Source organism: Gambusia affinis, linkage group LG19 (genome assembly GCF_019740435.1).
Source record: "Gambusia affinis linkage group LG19, SWU_Gaff_1.0, whole genome shotgun sequence".
Lineage (NCBI taxonomy): Eukaryota > Metazoa > Chordata > Actinopteri > Cyprinodontiformes > Poeciliidae > Gambusia > Gambusia affinis.
The window spans coordinates 5,451,597-5,464,382 of NC_057886.1; the positions used below are offsets into that span (position 1 = coordinate 5,451,597).

A 12,786-nucleotide genomic window follows, 5' to 3' on the forward strand; every position below is an offset into this window, starting at 1 on the left:
CATTGTGTGTTTAACTCCTTGTGTGGGAATGAGACAAAAGAGACGAGAACTTCTCACTCAGTTTCTGCTCCTCTTCATGACTTTTCTAAAACTGAATCCGTTTGCTTCCCTTCTGCCACCCCCAAAGAAAAACAAGACATCGGCGGACGCCAGCTTCTGCTGCCTCTCAACGGATCCCTCAGCAGTCCGCTGAGTTTATGACAGACCTGCCTGGCGGCATCTGTCAACAACTGCTCTGCGTGCCAAACTTTTGGATTTACAGATAACAAGGTTGGAAGCTGCTTAATAAACTCTCGCTCTGTGGAAGACTATTAAAAACCTCTGCGGTCCCGTTGCTGTCAAACGGATTTGCTTTGAGCAACAAGTTCAAGGAGATTCCAACAAAGCTGTTGGACGTCTATCGTTTTGTTACCGTTTCTTTTACTGCAGCATCGAGCTGCAGAGCTGTGTGTTGAGAGTGCGTTGACCAAACTTGGAGAATCGAGGCAACAAACCAGTTTTTGGTGTCCGACTCAAACAGATTTGTTGATGCACATTAAGAAAGATTGATAGATAGTTGGGTCTTGTACAGGTCGAACTGCACCAGAGTTTAACTCAGCAAATGGGTTCAGGTGCCTTTTAGATAATTACTGGGAGTGGCAACAAGTTGTCCATCGCCTTTGAGGAAGATATGGGGTCGGATCACTAAAATGTTTGGTGAAAGCAAGAGCATTTCAACATTGTGAAGGGAACTCAAGTGACTGGGACTGAAACCACTTTAATCAGTGAGGCTAACAGGAGAAAAGGACGACAATTTGGACTCTAATGCCATCACATGTTAAAGTGTCTGTGTCAATGAAACAATGTCACTGAAATACACCTAAATACGTCTGGGGCCCATTATACTGGTCCCAGTACATCCTGACAGTGTGGTATTGTGGATTGCTTTTGCATTTACAGACCCTTTTTTTCTTCTTTCTGGTTTAAAATAAATGTCTAGATCTAAAGAACTTGTCGGTTAAAATAACACACTCAGACTTTTATAGAAAACATTCCAATAAGGGCTGTGAACTTTAACCCATGTGATCAATTTAAAACCTTTGCATTGTCTGCATTAATCTGCACCTAATGGACACTAATCATGTTACGTATTTCGGCTGAAAAGCCTCTCTCCTGCAGAGGCCTACCAGTTTCAAAGCAGCGCGTCGCAGGGTCTTGTGCTGCACTCAACAACTCAGAGTGGCTTTAAAAAGCACGGCGATGGAGGCTTGGATGAAATAAAACTAGTACGTAGTCTATTAATTACGAGGATGAATTATCCTTCCTCTGACACACAAGCAGTTTATGGTTTTCTAATTGCGTCTGAAACAAAACGACTTCTTTTAAGCCATCTTGAATATGAACCGCTGGAAAACAAGCATTGTTTGAGTACGTGCATTTTTACATTTCAAGATCACAAAATCACTATGATTACCTCTATTGTGATTAATCAAAGCTCTAGCGAATGATTAATATTATTGTGATTAAATGTCTTAATCGATTGTTGGCACTAATCCCCGCCTGGCACAAGGATGGACGGATGTCAGTGCGTGTCTACAGAAAGTAGAACAATGGGGACACCTAGTGGCCAAAATGTGTAAAACGAGTCTGATGGACCAACTCAAACCAGTTCAGCTTAAAGAATCTTTTTTTTATTTTATCACACTAATCTACAGGCAGAAAGCAATTCAATCTTTGCAAGCTTATTCCATTATCACACATTTAGCACCACTGAGTCCACCCACAAAAAAAAAATAAAAATGAAGAAAGAAAACAGCTTAAACACGAGATGTGGACCGTTTTGCTGAGCAGTCAGATCGTTGCTTCTAATAGGGGATTGGTCCGTAGTAGGCGGTGTAGGCAGCGATGATCCCGTTGGTGTCCATCATGTGTTCACAAGCCATGTTGGCCTCACACACTTCCTTCAGACTGCAGAGAACGGGAGAGAAGCCTCAGAAACCAATCTGACTGGAATCTAACATAGTTGGATAAACGTGAGAAATGCAGAGCGGAGTCTGCCCGGCGACGAGGCGGCAGAGCAGAAGTACCTCTCCAGCTGAGCCAGGGACAGCTCTGCAGCAGCTCTCTTCTGCCTCACCACGGCGGAGGCCTCGTCCTTCTCCACAAACAGTCCTGCAGGACACACGTTTAACGTTTTAACTATTCACAACCCTGACGAAAAAATCCCATGAAATTCACATGTGGTTCCCATTATCCACATGTGATAAAGTATTTTGTTCATATGATCAGATTTTTTTTTTCCCCATGTAAAGATTGGGTGATTATATGTAATAAAATCTCATTAATTTTACATGTAAAAATCACATCTGAAAATCATGTACCACATAAAAAATGCACATGTGGTCCACACAAATTTTCACATTTACGTGTGATTTTGGAATACTTTGCGGAAAAAAACCCCAAGTGATTTTACCACGAACCACTCCAAAATCACACATAAACATTTGCTTTCACATGTGATTCAACATGTGGAACGTTGTGGTTTTCATGTGGCACATGTTTTCCAGATTATGTCACATCAATGTACTTTACTGGGATTTGACATGAAGGATCAACAGAAAACGGTACAAGATTAGGAACAGAAAGGTAAACAGGCAATTTTTTTTCTCCACAAATTTCCCCCAAAAAATACGTAAGTGTGGAAAAGTGAGAAAAGCGTGTCAATCTATTGAACTAATCGTCATGTTTCTGACAAATCCACACAGCTCTAGTAAAGAAGACAGACACTGTTTGTGTAGAAGACTCAACAAGTACAACATATTTTTGGCCTAGTCAAAGTCCAGACATAAATCTAGCTGATAATCTTTGAAGAAAATCTCGAAAACTGACATGAAGAGATTTGATTCAGTTTGGGCAACTTTAGGAACAAGAACGATCAAAATCCCATTCAAATAAACAGAACACAAGTGAAACAGTTTGAATGTAGATGGAAAAAAATTAATTCAAGGGGTGTGAATACTTTTGTAAAATGAGAAAAGCAAGTTGATAAAACAGGAACATGTTTACTAGAACAAAAACCATCGAGTTTAGATCTGTTGCACCTCTGGTTGACCAATCAAATCGCAACCTGCCCAAACTGACGAGGCACTTCTAATTACTCTCACTTCATATTTTTATATTCCAGTAAAATCTGCTCTATCTTAACGAAATGAAATGTCAACATGCAGACAGCAACAGAACAAACACACAGTGAATGAAGCCATTGCTTTTGTGTCGACTGAGATGCTGCGTGTGAATATTCTAACGTGTCTGAATGTGACGTCGAGACTCTGGATGCATTTAAAACAAAGTCTTAGCAAGTATTTCAGCCCGGTTTCCAGGGCAACTATCTCAGTAGACTTGGCATAAAACAAAAACTAACTTACAAGAAACTTTTCAGCAAGATATATGCTAGTAGTTTAATATTCAATTCCTTAATATTGATTTAAAAAAACTACTAGTTCCACTGGCTGATTACGTCACTTATAAAAATAATTTTTTTTCCATGTAGAATCTAGACAGAAATACTTGGTAAGACTTTTTTTTTTGTTTGTTTGTGTTTTGCAGTGCAGGCTTTTATACCTTAGATAGCTTGGTTTAACTGCTCTCTAAATATATATCCCCCTATTAATAAATCAATCAAATGACAAGTAGTGGTACAGATTGAATGTTTTGATTATTTAACTATATCAGATTTCATACCTTCCTCCAGAGCCGGGGCATCTGCAGCAGGCTGGGGGTCAGGGGCAGCATCTGTAAAAAGAAAAGAAGAAGAAATAACAATTAGAGATTTGCTTTAGTGATGTGTCACGTTTCTTATTTTATAAACTTACCTGAAGTCATGTAGACTGCCAGGGAGCAGAGAACCAGAACGATGAACGTTTTCATTTTCAGCTCCTTTCCTTCTATCTGCAGTTTCAGGTCTCAGTCAGCTCCCTTCCCCTGTCTGTCTGTCCGTCTGTTCCTTTTCTTCCATACAATCCTTATACTTAAAGTCGGTTTATAGATGTGTCCCTTGTTGTGATTGGTTGGGGAAACGTGTATCACACTCCCCCCCCCCCCCCCACCGATGGAAAAGATGTGCAGCTGTTCCAGAAGAAGAAACAAAAAAGGACAGATTTTTTATTTTATTTTATTTTTTTATGTCGCCATTTTGTGGCAGACGGTAAATACCAGTTGCAGCACAGGCCAGAGGATAAACGGGGCTCAGGCTGTGCCTTTCAGGCTCACCTCGAATGAAAACACGTTCAAAAGAACCTGAGAAAACAAAGCTGTTGCAAACAATGACTAAATGACTAGGTGCAGGGTTTCCGGCAGTCTGTGGGAGTCCTGGGGTAAATATGTGAGCGATTTGAAATGTTCCCATTCTAGCATTTATTTAAAAAAATTTTTTACAGTTAGCTATTAGAGTGTAAATTTTTATTTAAAGTGTCCTGGTATTTCAAATAGTCATAATGGCCCTGACTCTCAGGTTTCTTGTGCCTTTAAGAGACTAAGACCCACAGCATCACAGCTCCTCCACTGTACGTTACAATAGATGCAACGTAATTTTTTCACATGTTTATGTTTATGTTTGCTGTGGTAGAATGGAAAAGAGTGTGTGGATTCACATGCCTTTCACATTGATTTCTAAGGACTTGTCGTCCAATTTGGCCCTAGAAATGACATGGTGTCCACATTCTGACCCACATTTGGCCAAACTGTGAGCGACTTCAGACGTCCATGTTTGTCAGGGCCCTCATTCCATGATGTCCAGTATTAGAGTTGGCCCAAAACAAGGACTGCGTCATTGTAGAGCCAGTTACTATCAGATCCTCTGTTCTTGTGTTTCATGGTCACCTCGACGACATTTATGAAAATCATTAACTTTTATCGTCATGGCTGACTGGCTGGTCTGCGGTTCAGAGGTGGCGTCCGCCTCATGACCTTTCAGTAAAACTCTGGTTACACACTGCTGCTTTCTGCATCTTTGTATTTGGAACTGCCTGCATTGATTATGCTGAAACCTCAACAGTTCAAAATTCAGTAGTAGGAATAAGGAGGATCAAAGGCCTAACTGTAGAGATCTAATTCAATTGTTTCACTTCATATAGAAAGATAAATGTGTGTGTTTATTCAAGGGGTTTACATATGTATGTGATTTTTTAAATTATTTTTATTACATACTTTCTTTATTTTTTCTTAAAGCCGTAATGACTTGCATCATTAAGTGTTATCCGGCGGTCATGAGGATTAGGGCTGGGAATACTTACTGTCAGTGGAGTTGATTGTTTCAGGTGTGATGGTAAAACAAAACATTGCTTTACAAGGTAATGTTTCACTTTTGTGCTTAAACAATAAAAACGATCTGACAGAAAAAAAAAACATTTATTTCACCACGGTAACCCATTGGGCAAGTTGTGTCATATTTACACACACCTGCCTCTATAGAATGCCACGTTTTCTTGTTTTTCCCATTTTGAAGAGTCATAAACATGAAGGAGTCTTTATGAATGTTTATGACCGTTTAAATGAAGAGTCATTTGGTAAATAATGACACTTTTAATGCAAAGTTGTACTAAAAGTTACATTAAAAGTCCAATAAAATGGTCAACTTTGCATTATTCTGTAAATAACTTTTAATGGACTGTTAAGGCAAGTTTCAGTGAAGCTTTGCATTAAAAGAGTCATTATATACAGAACGACACTTCATAACAGGTGTAATGTTTATAATAGTGTCATGTCAGTCTTATGTATGAGGGGCCATTTAGGACAAAAACTATGTTTTGTCTCACACACACTACTAAAGACTCTCTCTCACACACACACAATACTAAAATCGTGCATATACACTATTAAAATATGGCGTGATATTTTAATAGTGTATATGTGCAATTTTAATATTTTGTGCATGTGAGCGACAAAACATAGTTTTTGTCCTAAACGGCCCCTCGTACTTATGCACAGGTGTTGCCCAACCTGCGTCATGTCACCAGTTGGAGAAATCAGACCAGTTCATATCATTTCCATAGCGACGGTCGCGTCGCTGTGTGCGAACGAGGCAGAAGTTGAAACCAGACTGCAGACGTCGCAGCGGACTTGAGCGACGAGGATTTTGTCCGATTTTACTGAGTCCTTTTTTAAAACCACGTGTGGCGGCTGGCACCCTGCGGATCGGAGGCTTCCAGCGGCCGCAGGGCTTTTTAGGGCTCAGGCCACTCAGGCCGGTTGGCAGCAAGAACCAGGCATTACAATCTGAAGAAGGCGAAACCTGCCGACCTGCCGAGTGATGCGACGTGGTTTTCATCTGAGGGCTCTCGGCCTTATTGCGAACCGCGGAGACTCGCCACAAAGAGAAGACAACCTTTACAAGCCGGAGCCTTTTCGTTCGAGGAGTTCTAGGAGGGATGAATTTGGAAAAGATATTTATACCAAACTGAAACTGGGGCAACTCTAAACCTGGCTGCGTTATGAATGTTGTTACTAAAACTGCAAGTTCATGCGAGAATATTTCTTTGAAGGCTTTAAATATGAACAGGTCTTACATTAGCCTTCTTAATTTGTTTCTGTCCTTCATCTTTGTCTAGTAAACTTTTAGGTTATTGAGTCCTGACAGACAGCGAGGGCTGTAATTTCTCCGTCTGTGTTTTGCTTTGGGGATCTGACCTCCAGACAACTTCCATTGTGGCTATTTGTGGCCACAGGACCACAAAACATCCAGTGAAACTGCCTTTCTGGGTTTGTGGGCGGCACAAACCCAAATGTCTTCCCAGCATGCAGCATGGAATCTCAGTTCTACAAATTAACAATTGTAGAAACGACAACAAATGTTAATAATGGAATCAACAATGCCTGGATTGTTTTGTGTTTCTGTTCATTAACCCTGAAACGAGTCTGATGTTTCCCTACATGGTGACCTGAAACTTTAATTGTCCTGACTTCTTAAATATATCGAGGTTTTTCTATTTGTTCTATTTCTATTTTGCTTCTCTGCTGGATTCTGATGGAGGCTGTGGGTTTTTATTCGCAATATTTACTCCTACTTAAATATTTACTCCTAACTTAAAGATTATAACCAGCTTGGATTACTGTCGCGTGATAAAGGAGGATTAGAGTAGGGTTTTTTTAATGTGTACTTTACTTGTTCCACCAAAGTTTTAATTTTTACCTTTAAAATGCCATTTTAAAGGTGAAGCAATGCTACTGTGAATAATTGAAGGTTTTCCACATTGGTTCTTACTTCTCTGCACTGCAAAACAATAAGATCAGCAAACAGAACATGTAACAGAACACAGCAGAATAGAATGAACCCCCATTTATCCGTAGTCTAGATTGTGTGAATTTTTCGGTGAGTCCAAATTGTTCGTGGAAAATTGACCAATTTGCAGTTTTTCTTTTTTTTTTTTGTAGATCGTAGAACACATTCTCAAGAAAACTGTTCTAAGAAACTGAAATACCTACAGAGGGCATCACGTTTGGTGCCTGAAGGCTCTATTCTCCAGTCGCTTTTATTTAATGTCTGCTTGCTTCACCCTCACTTGAAAAAAATTTCACACCGTGTGTGAGCTGAGGGCACGCAGACATTTCCGCGTCCCCAAATGACCACAGACCCTTTCAGTCCCAGAGTTTCCTCCAGCTCAATGCAGAAAGGAGAGAAGTCAGTCCAAAGGATATAAGGCCAGATACAATGATGTTAAAAACTGCAGAGCATACCAGACACATGGGTCTGATTATGGACTCAGAACCACATGCGGCCAGCCTGTTGTTGTCTTAAAAAAGCCGGAATTTAGGATTTCCTGGAAAAGCTGGATAAAGAAAACTGATTCTTGCTTTAATTTTCAGGAGGTCAGGCTTTACTTTGGAAAAAAAAAAAATGTGGTTGCAGTAAATAGCAAGCGATGTTTGTTTCTCATCAAATATTAATGTTTCAAAACAACCTGTTTGAAATAATCATTGCGCAGACTCGTCTCTGACTGAAACTCTCTGGGGCCCCCTGCTGGCCTTAAGCAGCAGCTTACTTTGCTTATTCCATCAGCCCTACTCTTTTCCTAGAGTAAAGGCTTCCAACACGGCGTTCAAGAAATAAGTTTTATTTTTATTTCTTTCAGGAAAAAAAAAAAGATAGATGGATAATATAACAGACATTTCATTCTGACATTTCTAGCTCAAAAACAAGACACTAAAATAAGATTACATGAGGAATCAGATGTTAATATCTGTAAATGTAAGAATAGGATTCAGGACACACTGGACTCCTGTATTATCCAGGTTTCTCTCTCTTGGCAAAACTGAGAAAAAGGTTTAAATTATACAAAACTTTAACAGATGTGGAGGGAAGGAACAGGTGGTAACGAGGGTGCCGCCCTAACACTCAGGTGTTAGTACCGACGAGTCCCCGTCGGTCTGTAGCGCTGCTGCTGCTGCATCTGCTGCAGCTGTGGTGGGTTTCGGCCTCCGAAGTATCTCTGGTAGGCGTGCTGGACGCCGAAGCGGTAGGCGAAGAAGCGGCAGGGCGAGTAGTCCTCACAGGTCTCTGCACGGATCTCTGCTGGAGACTTCCTGTTCCGGCAGGATTTGGAAGAGAAAGCGTCCCTCCATTCATTTACCCGTGATGCGTTTGCATGTTAATCTATCTGAGATAAAGTTGACGTTACAACTGTGCTTTACCTCAAGAAGTACTGGTTGTAGCGGTTTGCTCTGGGTGTGGGACGTCTGCTCCCCTGGATGAAGGAGTTGGCTCGATTTGGAGGCACAAATAAATCTGGAAAAACAAAACTTCCCTAAACAGCAGTCCTGCTACAAACGCATAAGTCATGTAAGCTGAAAAGATTTTCTATGGGCAGTGGTGGTCTTTGAAATGGGCCGTCTGGGTAGCTGCCAAGAAAGGAAAGAGCACAAGCAATTTGGAGTGGACGAAATGGACTTGGTTTCATTGGTATGTGTTTTGGTACTATAATGAAAACAATAAAAGTTACTTCCTTTTTGGGGGCACGGCAATAACAGCCCCATAAACACATTTTTTATTTTTTTTACTTTTTCGCTTTACATGATTTGTGTGGGACTGCACGAGGATGTGGATCCCGTCTTGCATTTTATTTGTTTGGGAGTGGCGGAAGGTGGAGCTCGCCCAGAGCACCATTCATGCAAGAACCACCACTGGGATTAGTTAAAGGAAATAAGCTTTAATAAAGTCTGGGTTAGAAACGCATGCATGTTTTTCCAGGCACTGAGATTTTTTTTAACACTTAATCACCTTCATGGGATTCATTGCTTTCATTAGAATCTAAGGGAAAAACATGAAGTTGGTTAATCATGAGTGCTGAACATAAATTGAGGAAGTTTATGCATTGAGTTTATGCACTGCTTGGACGTTGGGGTCATTGTATACCATAGCAGACACAGAGGGAGACCACAGCACAGAGGGCCAAGAGCTGAAGGAGGCTCCTCATCTTCCTTACTGCTGACACAGGAGAGCAAGAGAAAGCAAGAGAGACCAGGGAAAAAATGGGTTTTATCTTACTACCACAGATGGCTACAGAAAGGAAAGAAATATGACAGTTTATATCCAACTCTAGCCTACTTATAGTAGTAGTAGTAGTGAAATACTTTTAAAAGTAAAATTCATTGTCTTTACTAAATGGTCCTTGTAGGGTCACAAGCGAACTGGCGCCTATTTCCAGTGGTCAACAGATGAGAGTTGGGGAACACCATGAACAGGTCGCTGGTGCATCACAGGTTGTGACAGTAATGGGCTCAACACACTGGAAGCAAACGAACCACAGTGAAAAGCGATAGTCCTCTGCCATTCTGGGTGAACCCAACACAGAAAGTGCAGTAACAATGGCAACAACACTGCTCAATTTCCTCGTGTCGCGTCGCTGTGCACGTCTCTGTCAACACGCACGAACTTCGCCGGTCACTCAACTGGAGGAGGGCAAGCGACTGTCGCCTCATCGTTCTATAGGAAATCAAAAATTATTTGTCCTTCTTCTCACGAACCTTATTTTGATGCATCCTGTTTTTGACTTAGTTGCCTACCTGCAGGTGAGCTAGATCCCCGCCCATCTCATCACTATGAAGGTTTGTCCTTCTTGAGTCTGGTTTAGCTTGGTACCAAGCAGTGAATGTCAAATTTTACTCAGAGGTGTGAAGGGTTGAACTGTTTACAACCCCTTGAGGTTTCCATCCAGCAATGACCTAAATTTTCCACTTGTACATATAAAATGTAAAAACGGATCATTTACACTCCTGATGACTTATAACTAATATAATATTTCACAAATAGGTTTGTTGTGGACCCCTGTACACACAGTGGATAGGGACCACGACCACCCACAAATGGCTGAAATCCCCAAATACTTTTCACATTTTAATAGTTGAATCACAAAATTTACCAGAAAATTTTAATACACAGCGGAATTGCTCTTGGCATTACCACTGAATCCAATACTCACAGTGGGCACTCCTGCATTGGCTGCTTTCCAAGAGTCAGCCAATAATGTGTCGCATTTCACTGAAGTAACTTAGCTTTCAAACCTCCATATTCTTTTGAATATCTTTCTACGAAAAAATCCACAAATGGGTGAATTTTTGTAAATAATTTAGTCACATTCTACAGAAAAATCTCCAAAATAGGTGATACGGTGAATACTGAACCACCAATAAGCAGGGGCCTTATATGGCCTCCTTTAGAACATGTTACAAGCACAAAGCACACAATATGCATGACAATAAGCTTGAATTAGTAACTGCAGTTAGAATGGTCAGAGGATATCAATGGCTAGATCCGTCTGCTGCTTGAACGTGACACTGGAACATTGGTAGGTTGGGTCTGATCTCATTCCTAGATCCAAATTCCAACTTTTACGGTCGACAGTAATGTGACATCAGATATTAAAGCAACATCGGTAGCCAGCAGCACTTCACCATAAACTCCACATTATAGTTCAATTGTTCTACTAGCGTTCTGCCCCAGGTGTGCACCACGTCTCACCCAATGACCACTGGAGAAAAGCACCAAACCCCCCAGCGACCCTGCAAAGGTAAGCAGGTGTAGACAGTGGATGGATTGATATTCTACCAACAGGCAGCCCTTATGCCACCTGTTATACTTATTTATTTTGAGGACCACAAGTTTATGGCATAATTTATGAGAGATGTTGTTGTGGAATGTTTGAATAAAGGCAACACAAGACTGTGTATACGAAGAGAAAGTCTGAACTAAACACAAGACCGATCCCAGAAATGTGTTTTAGCTCCAGTGTGAAGGAAAGAGCTTTCAGAGAATAGTTGTGGCTAAGGAGCGCTGGGCAGTAGCCAACTCCTTGAGTTCAAACTCATTTTGCTCAACCATAAACTCTTCTTTATAGCTCACTGCACACACGAACACCCACAGAGACAATGTCTACATGCAAATAGACAGTCCCAGGAATGAGTGATTCAACATAAAGCCTTTAACACCTGTATAAATACTTACACCAGGCGGCTGAACGCATGAATGTGCAGAAAGGCACACATGAACTGTGTTTGCATGTCCAGACTGCTGACAAGGTTCTTCTGCTTGTGTGATTTGGAAGGAATTCTGTCTCTGCAGCCAGGTTTCTCTTGCCATCAATAGCTGCTTTCATTATACATGAACTCACACATCAAAGTCATCGGTCTGCACACAGACAAGCAGACTGTACACAACCGTACACACAGCATCTGCACCTAAGGCATTTTCAGTGCAAAACTAGGTAGAGAGAGCAGGCCCAGAGCTAAAGAGAAGTCGTCCACAACGACCTCAGATCAGACGAGACGACCCGCTGAATTTAAGCATATCACTAAGCAGAGGAAAAGAAACTAATAAGAAACACAGAGTCATGTCTGTGTGTGTGTGGGTGTGTGTGTTCACAAAGTTTTATGCTGCTCTGATTCTCAGTGAAGGTTTCCAGCGTTCTTGCCTGTTGTCAGAATGCGCTCATCTCATTGGAAAAAGGCAATGATGAGGTGCTGGTTCATACACAACGTCAGCGTGAAGCAACTTCTAATTATCCCACTAACTAAAACAAGAAGAATACGCTGCAACAATTACGTGGAGTTATTTTATTTTTAAAAATAGCAAAAAATCATTTACAAAGAGGATATGAGACTCCCCTTTGCTTGAGAAATAAAGTATTAGCAGCAAACCCGATGCAATAAAGTACTTACTGTGTGATCTGGATGAAGGGAGAAGGTTTGGAAATATCACCCAGTATTTACTCCTGTGAAATATTTCCTAATTCCCTACAGCAAAGCCTTTATACTCATCACATCCCACCCACCCTTTCATTTTCTACCTACGGGCTCCCTCCTCTCTACCGCCTTCTCGCCCTCCTTCCCTCTCATACTATCAGCCCTCTTTTCCAACATTTAATCAGACCGGAGTATTAGCTCACGTCTCTCTAACTCCCACGCCCAGCAACCAGCAGGACAGCACATTGCTTTAGCTGATGGAGCGGCCAGGAGAAATAGAGAAAAACAAGTTGGGGATAAACAGAGATGAGGGGGAATAAAAGAGACGGTGGCAGAAGGCACATGATAATATTCACTTCTGTTTGAAGAAAAAAACATCCACCATCTGGACACAATATGTGTGCTTGGTTTGACTGAAACGTGCCTGAGACTACTGCTAGCTAAAAGTCTCCACCTCGCTACTGATGGACAGTTAATAAGAGTTGATGCTGATATTTATTTAGCCATTACTGAATCCTAATTGTATCACCTTCCCCTCTGCAGAAAGTTGAGTACCTCTCTGATCGCAGATGCAAT

The 12,786-nt window shown here is 41.2% G+C and overlaps 2 protein-coding genes across 5 annotated transcripts; both read right to left on the minus strand.

Annotated features, from left to right (window-relative positions):
* Window positions 1-1,654: 1,654 nt before the first annotated feature.
* On the minus strand, window positions 1,655-4,918 carry LOC122822129 (bone gamma-carboxyglutamate (gla) protein). Its single transcript, XM_044100557.1, has 4 exons — window positions 3,852-4,918; window positions 3,721-3,771; window positions 2,067-2,151; window positions 1,655-1,947 (listed from the first exon to the last, which is right to left on the minus strand). The coding sequence occupies exons 1-4, from the start codon at window positions 3,904-3,906 to the stop codon at window positions 1,845-1,847; spliced, it is 294 nt and encodes a 97-aa protein (XP_043956492.1). The 5' UTR covers window positions 3,907-4,918; the 3' UTR covers window positions 1,655-1,844.
* Window positions 4,919-8,071: 3,153 nt separating this feature from the next.
* LOC122822128 (matrix Gla protein) lies at window positions 8,072-12,387 on the minus strand. Of its 4 annotated transcripts, none has more exons than XM_044100554.1 (5): window positions 12,187-12,387; window positions 9,386-9,454; window positions 9,251-9,280; window positions 8,665-8,758; window positions 8,072-8,556 (listed from the first exon to the last, which is right to left on the minus strand). In XM_044100554.1, exons 2-5 carry the CDS (start codon window positions 9,444-9,446, stop codon window positions 8,376-8,378), a joined length of 366 nt encoding a protein of 121 aa, XP_043956489.1. In that variant the 5' UTR covers window positions 9,447-9,454; window positions 12,187-12,387; the 3' UTR covers window positions 8,072-8,375. The 4 variants fall into 4 exon arrangements, with proteins under 4 accessions (XP_043956489.1, XP_043956488.1, XP_043956491.1 ...); XM_044100553.1 differs by having other exon boundaries at window positions 9,386-9,457; window positions 12,187-12,277; XM_044100556.1 differs by lacking the exon at window positions 9,251-9,280 and having other exon boundaries at window positions 12,187-12,303.
* Between the last annotated feature and the right edge of the window lie 399 nt (window positions 12,388-12,786).

Coding starts and splice junctions, on each gene's coding strand:
- LOC122822129 (XM_044100557.1), bottom strand. CDS start 3,906: ATGAAAACGTTCATCGTTCTGGTTCTCTGCTCCCTGGCAGTCTACATG. Junction 2,152..3,720: donor TGCCCCGGCTCTGGAGGAAG/GTATGAAATCTG, acceptor TGTGTCCTGCAG/GACTGTTTGTGGAGAAGGAC. Junction 1,948..2,066: donor TCCCTGGCTCAGCTGGAGAG/GTACTTCTGCTC, acceptor CGTTCTCTGCAG/TCTGAAGGAAGTGTGTGAGG.
- LOC122822128 (XM_044100554.1), bottom strand. CDS start 9,446: ATGAGGAGCCTCCTTCAGCTCTTGGCCCTCTGTGCTGTGGTCTCCCTC. Junction 9,281..9,385: donor CTCCCTCTGTGTCTGCTATG/GTATACAATGAC, acceptor TTTTTCCCTTAG/ATTCTAATGAAAGCAATGAA. Junction 8,557..8,664: donor TACAACCAGTACTTCTTGAG/GTAAAGCACAGT, acceptor CTGCCGGAACAG/GAAGTCTCCAGCAGAGATCC.